The 17,320-nt window shown below is 28.7% G+C and overlaps 1 protein-coding gene across 1 annotated transcript; it reads left to right on the top strand.

Moving 5' to 3' along the window:
- The first annotated feature begins 1,245 nt into the window (after positions 1–1,245).
- Positions 1,246–17,118, top strand: LOC134717486 (uncharacterized). Its single transcript, XM_063579998.1, has 4 exons — positions 1,246–1,516; positions 9,378–9,629; positions 14,790–14,975; positions 16,997–17,118. The coding sequence occupies exons 1-4, from the start codon at positions 1,370–1,372 to the stop codon at positions 17,027–17,029; spliced, it is 618 nt and encodes a 205-aa protein (XP_063436068.1). The 5' UTR covers positions 1,246–1,369; the 3' UTR covers positions 17,030–17,118.
- Positions 17,119–17,320: the final 202 nt, after the last annotated feature.

Here is a 17,320-nt window from a genome sequence, read left to right on the forward strand (position 1 = left end):
AACAACTAGGGGTTATTCCCCGACTAAAAATAACCATGGAGGGAAACCCCTGTTTATTTACTTAATTAATGCTAAAGCATCATGTTTTTTGTATTTGATTGTAAAAAAACATTAATAAGTATTCAATTACAAATGGTTGAATATTGAAATAATTTTAAAGATTATATTAAATAAACATGTTTTGAAGGGAGACAACACTGTAAACATCCTGTTTTTAGGCAGTGAAAAATGAAAACATATTTGCAGCCACTGTAGTAGCTGTTTTCGGAGCAGGAGACCGTACTTTTTAAAGGCCTGGTTAAAACCTATAAATTTCATACAGTTTGGATTATAAAAAATGTGCACGTCTGTATGAGTATGAACATAACCTGATTTCAGGTTTTTTATGTTCAAATTAGGCAAAACCTCAAGGAAAAAAAGTCATTTTGATAAGATTAAAAAAAAATAATTATGAAACAAAATTAAAAAAATCAACCTACTAAATTGCTATACTAGTTCTGGTGCTCTTGTCATGGTTATGTGCCATATGAATATAACAAGGTAAAAAATATGGAAATATGCTTTCTAAAGGTTAAGCTTAAATTTGATACTTTTTTAATTTTGTGTAGAATTTGAAAGTAAAATTTCAAAAATTTAAGTTATAATCTAGCTTTTCTTGGACATAATGAAATTAAGTGAATCTCATCATCCACAGACTGACTGCGGATTTTCATAGATTACCAAGTCTTTTGATTCTGTTGAATTAATTTTTATTTGACAAATTTTGCAAATAAATTGTTTCACATAATCATATATTAAAGAATATTACTGGTTAGGGCTATAAACTTTAAAGTTAATAGTACTATTTAAAAATGTAAACACAAAACCGCTTTACATATAATGCACAAGGATGCAGGAAAATAAATAATTTACATTTATATTTATTCAAAAACACTTTAATTATAAATATAAATGTATTATAAACATAAAACTTCTGATTGTAATTAATGCATATCATTAACATTGCAAATATATTTGTACACAATATTTCAAATGTAAATGTTGTTTTGATAGCAATTTGGAAAAACAATCCAAACATTTAATGAATTTGCAAAAAACCTTTCATCATTTGAAGTTTCCTATCAGGATATATTTTAATGGCTTCACAAACCCAATCATAAAATTAAAAACACAATAGAAATGGCATTTTCAATTTACAAGAGCCATATACATGTCAGCTTGGCATTGAAGCCATGTTCATCGTTATTATAACACCTGTAAAACTTCAAATAGAAAACACAAGTAGATGTTTAACCAATCAATTATCATCATTTTAACCTTATATAAAAAGTAAAACTGAATTCTTGCACATTATTGTTTGCTTGTCAACATGGAATATCAACGTCACTACCAGCCAACCTTTACACATCTTAACAATGTGAGAAGTAACAACCAGATAATGCATCAATACCAGCCAACTTATTCTCTGCCAACTAGTAGTAGATCAACAAGTCATATGTCATACCAGCAAAATACGGTGAGTTGCAAATACACTATAGTAATTAGTTTAAATAATTAACATGTGAATAATTAATATAAGGCATCAAAATCTGTCTAGTAAAGTTACTTATTTTGGTTTTTTATTTGGGAGGACAGATAGAAAAAGAGGGGAGGAGTGTTAATTACTCTGTATAAAATAATAATATTCAAACACAACCATTATAGACCCAATAAACCATTTCAACTCATTTAAGTTTCATTATTTTCTCACCTGTTTATGAATATGAACATGAATATTGCATTTTTAGAAGTAAAGTTATTTTTTTTTATCATATTTTCTAATAATCAGATAATGTTGCTTTGCTTTATATATCATATTTCATTTTTCTGAGCATAAGCAAAGCCCTATTTTGCAATTTGATGTTGTTAAGTATTTAAAATCTTGATATTTAACATAATTGTATAATATTTGATTTAAACAATGATTTGTATAGTCTAACTATGATCCATGATTAACATAAACATTAGTATCAAATTTGAGATACAATTTTTTTTTAACAAATTTGTCTTCAATTATATTTAAGGATGTTTGCTTGTCATGTTTTGGAAATTTTGTCAGCTTTTGAAATTCTCTGGTTTTATCCATTTGAATGCCTTAAAAAAATTTGACCATGAACCCCCATTTTTTCTTTGTATAAATCTTATACATGTATAATTATAAGCCATTTGTGAAAGTCTTATAAATCTTAATTATATTAAATAGTTTTTGAGAACTTTTAACTGGTCAATGGAAAAGCTAGAAAAGTCAAGAGAGAACATTTCTGGCCAAAATTCCAATGGCTAATATCTCAAAAACAATCACATTGACCCCTATATTCTTTTTGATTTTTTTAATCCTCAACTTAACCCCTATCAATACATACTAGTTTTTGGAAAGTTATTTATTTTGAATCTGAGCAGCAAACATCATTAACTGATGATATTCTGATGGTAGGTCATGTCAAAATGTTTTTGATACTTATATCATGCTGATAGACCAACAGATATTTATTAAATGAACACTCTCTGTGTAATTATAATTAATTTTTCAACACGTTTCTTGCATTCCATGAATATAGGTTGTAAATTATAAAATATCCTTTTTGATGTTTATAAAAACAATTTCATCTCAGTATAGGTGTTGCTCATTGTTGAAGGCCATACAGTGACCTATAGTTGTTCATTTCTGTTTCATTTTGGTAGCTTTTGGAGAGTTGTCTCATTGGCAATCATATCACATCTGCTTCTTTTGGAAATTTCTGTGCAAAATATTATGATCTGATCTTCTAATGGTTTAACTTTGGACCCTTTTGGCCCCTTTTCCTAAACTGTTTGGACCAAAACTCCCTAAATCAATCCCAACCTTCCTTTTACGGTCATAAACCTTGTGTTTAAATTTCATAGATTTCTATAAACTTATACTAAAGTTATGGTGCTAAAACCAAGAAAAATGTTTATTTGGGCCCCTTTTTGGTCCCCAATTCCTAAACTGTTGGAACCAAAACTTCCAAAAACAATCCCAACCTTTCTTTTGTGGTCACAAACCTTATGTCAAAATTTCATATATTTCTATTTACTTAAACTAAAGTTATAAAACGAAAAACAAGAAATTGTTTATTAGGGCCCTTTTTGGCCCCTTATTCCTAAAATGTTGGGATCAAAACTTCCAAAACCAATCCCAACCTTCATTTTGTGGTCATAAACCTTGTGTTAAAATTTCATAGATTTCTATTCACCTTTACTAAAGTTAAAATGCGAAAACTAAAATTATTCGGACGCCACAGAAGACTACGCAAACGTGAAAGCAATATACGACGAAAAAAATTTCTATTTTTGCGGTCGTATAAAAATTTAATATAATTTAAATCATTGTGAAATTATTTCTAGTGGATATGTTATTTATGGATTTGCTTACAATTTATAAAATAGTATTTAAATAGGTTAAATACTGATCAATACTAGGGGTCCTTGTTGAAATAAAGGTTAAAATGTAACAATACTTTAATGTTGTCATAAGTTTTTGTCAAGCCTTCGACTTTAGTCGAAAAAACGAGACTAAGCGATCCTACATTCAGTTGTCAGCGGTGGCGTCCACAAATATTCACTCTGTTGTTAAAGTGTTTGAAAATTTTAATAACTTTCTTAAACTTTAATTGATTTTTACCAAACTTGGACAGAAGCTTGGCCCGAGAACACAGTTATTTCATAGTGCATTTCTTTTAGACAATAAATTCAAATTAAAAAATCGCACCTGCTCTTTCTCAAAAATATTTTTACAGTGTAGGGTACTACCAGTGAGACAAATAATATCAAAATTATAGAAACTTCTCCCAGCTCTAACTCAAAATATTGACAATTCTGTATTAAGGGTGTGTAAAATTCAGTTTGACAGCTTCAGACGTGATAAAATTTGACCTTTTAGAACTTGTCCAATTCACTACTTAACAAAAAGTTTCAGCACCAAATTTTTTTTGACATGAATTACATCCCCCTACTTAATATTTCATGCATTTAATATAAATAAATAAATTGGGAAAGTGTATTAAATAAAACATGTTAGTTATACACTGTTTACACTAGGGACTATATTCCTAGACAACTAAAACCAAGGACGATAACTGTGTCCTTGGACCTTATGATCTTAAGATAGTATCCAGAAGAAAATTTTGTTAAAATAAAATTCCATTTTTTCAATATTTTACATGTAAATGGACTCAGTTTTTCTGCGGGGAAACATTACATTCACTCTGTGGTTAAAGTTTTTAAAATTTTAATAACTTTCTTAAACTATCCTTGGTTTGTACAGAAATTGGACAGAAGCTTATTTATGATCATAAGATAATATCCAGAAGTAAATTTTGTAAAAAATAAATCCATTTTTTCCATATTTTACATTTGAATGGACTTAGTTTTTCTTCCAGTTAACATTACATATGTATTCTGTGTTTAAAACAAGTGTTGAATGTGATTTAAATATTCAAATAAATTTAAAGAGTTATCTCCCTGCTATGTTATACAAATGAACATTTTTAGGGCCTCCTTATAGCCTAACAGTGAAAAACTGAAGAAATAACATAAAATGAGAACTAACTTACAAAACTTTTCAGATCACTAATATAACAAGACTAGTAGAAAGTTACTTTCACTTGAAACCATTCAATAATACCTCTTATTATTTTGTATATTCTGTAAACAAACTTATAGTCACAGATACTTCTTTTCACATTTAACTTTCTCTAGCCAGTTTCACAGTGATTTAATTTCTTGTACTTTTATTATACATAATTGCAGTCCCCTTGATAATACTAGAGCACGGAAAATTCACATAATTTAGATTAATTTAAACTTTAGAGATAAATTTGTGATCAATCCTGCAGTAGATTCAATAAATTTTACAATTTTAATGCATCTTTGGAATTGCAAGTTTGAACATGATGAGTCTAAACTGATTTTGATGAGTCTGGGACTCATTGACTTGCCTTAGAGAGAACCCTGATAAGATATGCACTACAAGTATAAATAAAAAAAATCATTTAAAAAGCAGGGGTGGATTAAGCGGGTTTTACATAGGGCACCCCCCTTTTTGTGGGAAAAATTGATTGCTTATATAAATCACTGAAGCATGACTGATGCAGGGACCCTCTTAGTTAGTCAGTGGACCCCCTCTTGTGAACATTTCTAGATCTGCTACTGAAATTGACACTTTTCTTTTAACTATAAATATTGACTACATAAATAACTATGCTGTGTTTTGTGAGGCTGCAACCTTTTGATTATCGGGAGGGGGGATTTCAATTCAAGACAAACATCTGTTTTCTTTTGCAAAAACAATCTATATTTTTGGGGACTAGTCCAAAATCAATTTGTTTTCTTTCAATTTTAGCATCATATTACACATAGTCATAGTGGCAGCTGCATGAGGATGCAACATACATATCCTATTTACTGGTCAAAAACAAATATTTTTTTCTCTCCAAAACCTGTAAACAAACTTATAACCACCACCCCCTCCTAATCAAATGGTTTGTCTTAAGTGCAACATTACCATTTCTATATTCACCTGGATAAGGAGGTTAAGTTAGGAAAGGCTTTGAAAAACAAATGAAGAAAATCTCTAAAAATCCTACATTTATCCATCTGTCTAATCAATCTGTCTGTTTGTCAATGTTCACGAGATTGGCAAACACAGAAAAAATGTCACATGATACAACGTTTCAACCTTCACCTTGAATCAGCTTTTAGCCCTGTCGTCTGAACGACATGCAGCTAAGATGTCAGACAAAATTTCCTGTTTATTAACCTTTTTGCATAATAAGATGGGACTCAGTTATTTCAAAAAAGGTAGACAATATTCAATTGTTATAGTCACTGATAATTATGTGAGGGACTATCCCCTAGGATGGGGAGGGGGATGATTTTTCTTAAAAAAATTATCATGGTCAAGCAGATGACAAAAAAATATATATATTTATAAGAATATATTCTTAAGCCAGTTTGTCCCATGCCGTTAATATACAATGTAAGTGTTGAATATAGAAAATTAATTTGAATAAAGCGCCTATAAGGGACTGCAATATTTATATGAGGGTTGGGCTAGTGCAAACATGGACGGGCACATAATTTTTTAGGCGAATAATGAGTGGGGTGAAAAGTTGATTAACTAACATATGGGGGGTGCACACGTTTGAGGGCCCTCATGGGGTTTTTTATTATGTGATTACTTGGCCGTTTTTTTAATGATTATTTGATTATTAAGCCAAATATTTCATGATTATTTGATTACCTAGGACTATTTTTAGTTTATGATTATTTGATTACTAAAGATAAGCAAATATTTAATGATTAAGGGGTTATATTGGCAAAAAAATGGTGATTATGTGATTACTAGGACACCCCCCCCCCCCCATGAGGGGCTCAACTTTTTTTAAACCCTTTCATGTGTGCATTTTAAATCAATTAAATCAATTTAGTTCTATTCAATTCTTTATAACTTTAAGCACATTATGCTTATCAGAGCAATAAATACAAATACATTTCTATAACACAATATGACATAAATCAAGAGTGCAAAAGATTAAAACTATATTTTTTTTAATCAAATTGAATAACAGCACTTTAACAAATCAATGAAGTGAGGATGATTGTTAGTCCATATACTTATACATTATCTGAATGCATTATGTTTATAGGTCTAAATGTTCTTATTTATTATACACATTTGTTATTTCTGTGAAAAAATGAAAGAAAAAAATGCACAATTGAATGTAAACCAATAAAACCTAATCCAGAGCTTCAATACATTTTTGTGTGTTTTTGTGTCTTCAACTTCAACAAAAACTACCTTGACCAAAAACTTAAACCTTAAACTCCCACTTTCATTTTCTCTGAAAAGTTGACCGTGAAATTGTGATCAAAAGTTTAATTTGGCTTTAAAATTGGAAAGATCATATCATAAACAACAAGTGTACTAAGTATCAAGTTCAGCTTCCTTAAAAAACTACCTTGACCAAAAACTTTAACCTGAAGTGGTGCGAGCAAACTCACAGACGTACTAACTGACGGACAAAGGAACGGAGGCACAGACCAGAAAACAAAATGCCTCTCTTCTATTGTAGCATAACGTATGGTAAACAAATGCTTAAAAAAAATATTGTACCCTTGGATCCAATCACAGTGTTCCTAAGTTGACTTCCTTCACAAAAATTAAATCTTTATAATATTGAAATATATGCATTTTAGTTGAAATATCAACTCTGATATGTACATGTATTATTGATTTCGTAAAAAAATATCATATGTGTACTTAAGTTTTTTTAAGCAGGGCAAGGACTTTTTTCCCATTAATTAAAGCCAAGCGAGAACTTTTTTTAATAATAAATATTGAGAGGCATAATTTTCTTTTTATTTGCTCCCAGCAAAATCACACTAGTGTTTCAAAAAGTAGTATCTACATTGTATTATCATATGGTGGAATTAAGTCGACAATTAAACATGAAATTCAGAAGTGGCATTATAGTAGACAAATATAGTGTTGCAAAATCTAGTACTTTTTATATCTTTTTAACAGGGATTATCCCATTTGTATACCATCTCCCTTTTTCCAAAGATCTTTCTCAAAAGTCATAATTATTTATTAGCTTTCTCTTTTAACAATACATACATGTAAACATGTTGTGCTACTTTTTTCTTTCACAAATAATTTTTTTACTCTTTGGTCGGGTTGTTTTTCTGTGACATTCCTTGTTTCCATCTGTAATTTTATTGTTATTGACCTCATCCTATTTCTTTATATAAATCTGATTTTTTTAAATTTTCAAACAATGTATTATGATAATTTGTGTTGATTAGATTACTTAATACAAACAACTAACAAGAATGAAATTAAAACTCTGAGATGGGAAAATATGAACTTTTTGTTTAAAGAGTATATTTATATATATATAGTTAATTAGCTAAATAAACATGATAAATAAACTTAAAACTATTTTGTCAATTCAATTCAATATTTTATTTAAGTCTCATCTCTCAATAATATATAATACAACATTACATTAAATGTAAAAATATATAAATATAAAAAGAGTACAGAATTATAAGAGACTATAACATTAAAAATTATATAAAGAATGCATCTATTATAAAACATATTGACATTAACATTATTTACAGTATAAAACATTTCTACGTCTATTTAAAATAAGATTACAGGCTTTGGCACAGCTACGAATCATATTATTATCTGTAAACAAAAACACTAATTTCTGTTTATCATCATTAGACATAAAATCACTATTAAAATGTGTTGCTTCATCAAATAATGTTTTTCTAAAATCATCAGGGTAAAACAGTTAAGATGGTTACACTAAAGACTGGTGTCTGTGTAAATGGTGAGAAGTGAGGGTCTATAGATATAGGAAGATGTGGTGTAAATGCCAATGAGACAACTCTCCATCCAAATAACAATTTAAAAATTAAACCATTATAGGTTAAAGTAAGGCCTTCAACATGGAGCCTTGGCTCACACCGAACAACAAGCTATAAAGGGCCCCAAAATTACTAGTGTAAAATCATTCAAACGGGAAAACCAACGGTCTAATCTATCATTGATATTAACCATTTATATCTAAAATTAATAAGTCATTTTGCAATAATATGTCATTATAAAAACAACCATTTTTTTCAAGAAACCAGTCATGGTTACTTCTAGTACAGGGGTACTTCTAGTACAAGTTATTTGTGTCTACTTATAAGTAAATTTTGTTAGATTCAAATTTCATTGTCGATGAAATTAAACATACATGTTGAATAATGACATCTGTAAACATATGGTAAAGGACAGACACTCATGTTTGATAAAAAAATCTTAAAGAAATTAAGATAGTTTGACTTTTTTTACTTGTATAAGTTAAAACATTTAATGTCTATGGTACATACATGTAACTAAATTAGCCAATAAAATAATATATTAGAAAAATTAAATAAAATACACTTGTATCAAAGTTGTATGTATATTTTTAAAAGTACACGTATCTTACTAATTAACTTCTTTAAATAAATAAAATAAAAGTAACTTGTACATGCATGTAGTACTCTTGACTGTGATATTTCTGTACATTTCCGCATCTTTGGCAAATAACAATTTCTTAGTTAATTATTATTGTTCTATTACAAAGGCAAAATACTCAAATAATTGCTATGACTAAGATAATAAAATAGTCTATCAAAAAGGATGTCTATGCTCAAGCCTTAATTTACTGAATCTTTTAAGAGTTCACTGAAATTATTATCATGTTTCCATATTTTATTATGCATACAAAAGTGATTTAATTTACATTGCAAATTTCTTATTTAATTTTCAGATGCTAAATCCTTCCTCTCAAGACATAACTATGGCCACACTACAGAACTTTAATACACAATCTGACAGAGGAGATCAGCCACCAAAATGTGATCTAAGATGCAAGTGCTGTGCTGTACAAATGGCTTTTGGACTAGTGTGTGCCTGTAATCTGACCAAAGAAAGTGTTGGTACACAGACTGATATTTTAGTTCTCAACATGACTACTGAAGACTACTTCAAACCAAAGACAACTGCCTTTAAGCTATTACAGGTAAGACAATTATGTATTTTATATTTTACTAGACCTTTAATTAAGAGTATCAGTTGAACATAATAAAAGTAATATTGCATTCTTGTATAGACATGATAGATGTAGTAATACTATCATACTTTGAAAAAATATAAAAAATTAAGGGTCTGTTCTAAAAAAAAATTACTTTTATTTTCTAAACTCAATTCTAACCAATATCTTAAAAAGGAAATTTGTATTAAAGACATTTATAATCAAAAGAATGTTGGATTAGATATTGTCAGATGTGATCTTAATATTATTTATTTCTATTAGAAAGTAAAACAAGTCTTATCATATCAGAAATATCCTCTCATACATTTAGAAGTGACATTTGGAAATTATTTTCAAACTAATGAGTTATCAGTATGATTGATAATGGTCTATGCATTTGTTATAGAGTGTTCAATGAAAGAAAGTAACATATTATTATACTGTATTAGTCTGGTGCTAATTTATCATGATCAAAACTACCATTCAGAAGCATACTACAATTTGTACATTGTATATCAACAGAAACAACACATTTAAAGTTGAAAAGATGATGATCAGCCTGAATTAACCATAATCAGAAAATCTTAACATTCAGCAATTATAAATATATCAATTTATTAATGTTTTTCCCCCATTTTCTAGCATTTAAAAAAGTATAATTTAAGTTTTAAATTTATCCAATAAGTGTCAAATTATAGATTAGCTTTAAACATTCAGTGGTAGTTCAGATACATATTCAGGACAAGTCATGATAATGAGAAATTTATCAATTAGAATTATTCTTATAGGGAAGGTAAATGTGACTGACATTGCCTAGCCTTCAACAATAATCAAATACTTCAATTTAGCATTAAGCCCCATTTATACAAATTAATATCTAAAAATGTTTTATTTGCCTATGTGTCAATATTTATTTAAATGACCTGCTAATTTTAAATACTTTTTGAATTGTAATTGAAGAAATTATAAGTTATTTAGGTAAAACAGGCAGTATGTATGACCTTCAAATATATATATATTTTCAGTTCTGATAGCAGAAGTCTATACCATGCACTTAAAACTTTGAATATTTAAATATTTTAAATCCATGAAATAGAACTGAATTGTACATGCTGTAACTTACACTTGTCATTTCGGGGCCTTTTATAGCCGTCTATGCAATTTTGGCCTAAATTTGCTTATTGTAGTAGACTGTACAGTGATTATTTAGTTTTAAAAAAAGTGTCATTTGGTCTCTTGTGGAGAATTGTCACATTGGCAATAATGAATCATACCACATCTGCTTTTAAATATGAAAGAACTTAATTATTTAGAAAAAAATTGCCAAAGTTTTATATTCATATTTTTACAAGTTTCTAAGGATCATTATAATATATATAGCACAATGTTTTTGTTCGAAAATGCATTTTGAGGGGAAGCGACTCTGAAAGAGTGCATTTTCTGAAGGAATCTTCTTGTGTATCTTGCTGTTTGTATTATAGCCTTAACTGTCCCTATTTATTCTTTAGATATTTTAAAAGCCTTTTCAAAGGTATCTCACTAATTGTTTAATTTTTTAACCATAAATAAACATCAAAATCTATTTAGTTTTGTCTCTGTTGCAAGTGTATATAATAATCAGTATAATTATATTCAAGTATGAGTTAAAAAAAAATAAAGTCTACTCACCATATTTGAAAGGAACTGCAACAACCATAGTTTAATACAAGAAACAAGATTAACAACATTTATGCACTGACAGGATAATGAGATATGGATTTCAATTAAATAATTGAGGTTATATTTATATGGCATTACTTATGTTTGTGTTAAAGACTTTCTGATTGGCCAATGAGTTTTTAAACATAGGTAAAAGTAAAATGATGCTGTTTCATGATTGGATAAAAAACATCAATCAAAGGATTAAAAAAATATTTACCTTTGATCAGGTTGATGAAGTAATAAAATTTATTTTGCAAAAAGTTTTAACTATAGGTAATACATGAAAGGTGTGAAAAATTTTAAAGATCTAATATATTGTGCAATAAAGATGTCAAGGTTGTGGATGTAAATTAAGATCAAAATGATAAGATTAAACTCTTACCTTCATCAATTGTACACTGATCATTTAAAGGTGTGAAAATTACAAACGAGTGAATTAAAATGTAATTAAGTAAAATAAAATGAATTGGAAAAATTATGATGAAATTATGAAAAAATAATAAAGCCTTTCTTTTAATGCATATTACACTTCTGGGACTATCATTATTATTATACTGATCCGGGTTCACTATTTTAAATGTTTTAAACACTTAATGATAGGGAACTTTGATATTTTGTATTTAAGTAGAAATTTTTCTTAGTTTTAAATAAATCTGTTTATTCTTTACATGCCATTAAGGTTTCACTTAATTTTGAATTATAACTTAATGAATGATATTTGAAATAAAATTGTTTGGCCAATGAATTAATTTTATTTCTTGAAAACTTTAAACAATACTAAGTTTTTTTATAAAGAAAATGTTTCAAATGGATAATGTATGCTTACGGCATGAAGATATGAAACTACAAATGTATTGGGTCAGAGAAAATTAATACACCTGAAATTTTCTTACCACGTACAAAAAAAAAGCTTTTTTTCAGCTGAATCTTATACGCTATTTGTTAAGTATTGCACTCGTTGATAAAAATTTACTCCTAGCTTTTGTTAATAATGAAGAATATGAATACATTTCATTATGATTATGAATAAATAGGTGTAATATACTGAGTAAGTTCCAGATACCTATTAAATCTTCTTATATTAATGATTAATATTTTTCAACAGTTTTTTTGGTAAAATTGTATGAGTATCTCCTAATAGTTAATTTGAAATAAAATTAAAAAGATTCAAAATAAGATTCAAAATTTATCAAGGAAACTCAAATGTTACTATGTGACTTTTAGGTAAGCAGGAAGAAGTCTAAGGACTTAAAGTCACAGAAAAAATGAAAATAATTGCAGTGAACATATTTATTTCAAAATGCTTATGACAAAAATGATACAAGATTTTATAATTTAAATATATAAAAGCAAGATCTTTCAATATTGTCTTTTTATGACATATTCATTATTCAGTTTAGGAATTTGTTCTTAAGGAGGTTAATGCAACGATACAAAAAAATCTGCAAAAATTGAAACATTTGTTTTTTTCATTAAACATTTTATTTATTACATCTAAAATTAGTTGTTACTTTAAAACAGTTGTTTTGGCCCCAGATGACTTTTAAATTTTTTAGATGATTAAAAAAGCTCCCTCGTTGGTAAAAAACGCCATTATTTTGCATAGAAAGTAAAATAACTTTTTTAACTCATTAGTGACCTATATTTTTTTCAAATGAACTGATCTTAAACTAAATATTGTAAAATTTAAACCATTTCTGTAGTTTGGTTCTTTTTTTTGTTTCAATTTTACCTTTTTTCTCCTATAAGTTCAATAGAAAAGTACTGTAAATTCAGAAATTATTGCGTGTGTATTATTGCGATTTTGTCATTTTAAACTTTAATGTGATTTTAATTTTTACAATTTTGAGAAAAGTCATGCTTTATTCAGTTAAAATATTACAAAATGTGAATTTTTAATTATTGCGTTTACAACTCTGTCGCATTAATTGCAATAATAAAAACCTCACAATAATTTCTGAATTTAAAGTACCTAAAAAAAATGCATGCTTTTTTCAAAGGTAGATTGTGAGCTGAAATAAACAGTGACCACATATTTTTATTTATTTATTTCCATTAAGAATAGGATAATTTATATAGAAAAATAGTGAAATCCTATGTTTGAAAAAAAATAATTATTTAGACTTGCAAGCCTCCTTAATAGAAAAAAGAAGGTGTGGTATTATTGCCAATGAGACAACTCTCAAAAGGACCAAATGACACAGAAATTAACATCTACAGTTCACTGTATGGCTTTCAACAATGGGCAAAGCCCACACACATAGTCCGCTTTAAAAGGCCCAGACATATTTCTTGGTTTTGACCCCCCTGGGAGCAAGAAATAGCTGGATCTGCACCTGAATAGAGAGGGGAAAGGTACCAAAGGGATATCCAAACTCATATATCAAAAATAAACTGACAGCACAATGACTATATATATAACAGAAATAGGGGTCAGGTCAGTGAACCATGAAATTGGAGTAAAAACTTTCATAAGTCATAATTACTCATTATTAGATTTAAATCTCATATTATACAAAACTGTTGTCTGCTCTATGGTTAGGTTGTTGTCGCTTCGACACATTCCCCGTTTTCTTTCTTAATTTTAAAACTGATATAAGAGTTTAAGTAATAATTCATAGAAAGTCTCATGAAGTTTTTTCAATTTATTACAAGAAAATGATAAGATTGTCGCATATTTTTAATATTACAACATCACTTCTGACAATTTATCACTTATGGTTATATCTAAGAAGAAAAAAAATTGGATACAAACACTGAAAATTGCAAGATGAACCTGGGCATGTAATTATGGCCTTAAATGGACCTTTAAGGGCAAAATTGATAATTCTTGTTGTTTTAAAATAAATGTCAATTTTAATGTCCCATCTGCTATTTCTATGTTCTCTATTTTCCATGTTCCTAGATCTTTCTATCAGTAAAGATTGTTGCATCATTTCTTGTTAAAGTTTCCGGTCAAGGTAGATTTCAATGACGTTTAAGTCACAGCTACTTTAAACTTTTAGAACATATAAAAAAGAAGATGTGGTATGATTGCCAATGAGACAACTATCCACAAAAGACCAAAATGATACAAACATTAACAACTATAGGTCACCGTATGGCCTTCAACAATGAGCAAAGCCCATACCGCTTAGTCAGCTTTAAAAGGCCTGGATGAGACAATGTAAAACAATTCAAACAAGAAAACTAACGGCCTTATTTATGTAAAAAAAGGAACGAAAATAAATATGTAACACATGAACAAACCACAACCACTGAATTACAGGCTCCTGATCCTTATTAGTTGTAAGTCAAATTAGTGTTCTGACCAAGTTTCATGGACATTGAAAATATAGTGTGTCACACTAAGTGAATGTCAGTACATCAGAACTGTATTAGAACTTATTCCTTAATTTCTTTCTGTAATATTTTCATTCATTTTATCATATTTATTCATCATTGTAGAACCAGATAACCAGTGTCCTCCATACAACCAAACTGAGCAGCACATCTGACAAAACTTTTGAGGACAGTGTTTCGGAAGTTATCAACTTCATTAATGATCTACCAGATACACCTAGAACCAGAGAAAAAGTTAGAACAAGGTTCAGAAAAAGAATGTACAACCAAAAGGGATATAAAAAAAACCAAGTGAGTATAATTTTGTTTTAAGAAGTGTATGCATAATTCATGCTCCTGCCACCAGGTCAAAAGGGTGTTAAGTTTACCTTTGACCTTAAGAATGTCAGTACATGTTTGTCTGTAATGTGTTTAAAAAATAATGTGGTGTAGCATACAACATTCTTGAGTTATATAAAATAGAAGATGTGGTATGATTGCCAATGAGACAACTATTCACAAAAGACCAAAATGACACAAACATTAACAACTATAGGTCATAGTACAGCTTTAACAATGAGCAAAGCCCATACTGCATAGTCAGCTATAAAAGGCCCATTAAGACAATGTAAAACAAGAAGACTAACCGCCTTAGTTATGTAAAAAAATGAACGAAAAACAAATATATAACACACACACAAACGACAACCACTGAATTACAGGCTCCTGAATTGGGACAAGCACATGTATACATATTCTTTAATGAGGCTTGAGGGTGTAAGATTTTTAGAAAAAATTTAAAAAATTATTTTTCATTACAAATTTTATTAATTATCCTTAGTAATTGGTACTTTATCATATGGTACAAAAATCATTCCAAAAAATATTTCTGTGTTGGTCCCAGGTGACATTCAAAATGTAAATATCATTGAAAAAGCTCTAAATTATCTCCCTTTGATGCAAAAATGCCATTTTTTGGCATTAAAATTGAAATATTTTTTTTAAATCATCGGTGAACTATATTTTTATTGGTTTTTTTCAAATAAGCTGTTCATAAATTAAATTATTGTATAAGTTTAATTGATTTCTGTAATTTTTTTTTCTATTTTGATATTACTGTTTCTCTTATTATAAGTTTGACAGAAAAAAAGGACATTTACAAAAAATGTATGCTTTTTTTTGAAGATTAGATTGTGAGCCGAAATGAATGGTGACCAAATTTTTTTATTTATCTATTAAGAATAAGATAAAGTTCATTTATAAATAGAAAAATATAGCGAAATCCTATATCATATAAATAAAAATGTTTTAGACCCACGAGCCCCCTTAATCAGGTTATATATAAGCCAGGCTACATAGCAAGTTATAAGAAGACCAAGAGTAACACCTGCTTAACAATCCAATAAATGGTCTGAATAAATCTTAAAATTGAAAACAAATAACATGTATATAAATCACAGAATTGCATGCTCTGGATTACTTTAGACAAGTGAATAAGTGACATAGTTTACTCAGAGAGTTGATATGGAAATGTTGATAAAATTAACAGTTGTTGATAGATATATCTTCAGTGAACCTTTGCCACTTCTGTTCTATACAAACAATTAAAGAAACAGGAAACAAATACTGGCAAATAAACTTACCTTACAGAATGAGATGATGATACCAGTTTCTTTTTACTTCTTAGAGGTCTTCTGAGATTTTTGTTCAGTTGTTACATTCCACGTTTCCGGTACTGGCTTTTTAAACTATCATGCAAACCGTGAATTGAAGGTGTACGCAATATATATGAGATATGGAAGTAAAAAAAAATCTTCCAGTTAATCAAAATAAGAATTCTGTTTATGAAATGTCAGTTCCTGATCCTAATAATAGAATGAAGAAGTCTGGAAGACTCGTGAACTTACTTATTATTCCCAAATTTCTATAAAATAAAATGGTTTAATTATGAAAAATTAAAAAAGACCCTTTCACCCTCTGATGTTAATATTTCCCCATTGTGGCTAACATTGGACGCCAACTAAAAAATGGAGATAATTGAATCTTTTATGCAATATGATAACAGTTATTATTATTGTTATTTTAAACACCTTTGTTGTTGTTAACAATTCAATATTTTAAGTTATATACTAGTGAAAGATGTGTGTTATAATGCAGCATATTCTGAAATGTTGATGCATTAGTCATAACAGCTAAAACAAATAATAACATTTCAGTTGACGAGTTAACTATATAAAAAACAAATTACTTATAAAAAGAAAATCTGTATAAATATTTACAAACTTAGGTTTATAGAAGTACAGAGATACTAATTATTTATTTTTTTATTTCAGAGAGTTAGCCATAGCAACTGGCGGAAGTGTTAGAAAATTGCAGTGGAAGAAAGCCAGAGAGGCAGTAATACCACCAAAACAACCCAGGGCATCCTTCAAACAAAGGAATATTTCAATTGTGAGTTCCGCAACAACATCACCAATATCTTCCCCTGCTGTGTCTCCAGTATCTACTCCAGCAAATTCTCCACAAACTTCACCCACTCAACCTCCAATGATTTCTCCTGCTTCATCAGTCTCTTCTCATACAACAGAACAGCTTCCACAGACAAACAGTTTAGGAGTTTATTTTAAAGTAGGAGACAATGTCTGCATTGCAAGTGG

The sequence above is a fragment of the Mytilus trossulus genome, chromosome 5, assembly GCF_036588685.1.
Source record: "Mytilus trossulus isolate FHL-02 chromosome 5, PNRI_Mtr1.1.1.hap1, whole genome shotgun sequence".
NCBI classification, from domain to species: Eukaryota; Metazoa; Mollusca; class Bivalvia; order Mytilida; family Mytilidae; genus Mytilus; species Mytilus trossulus.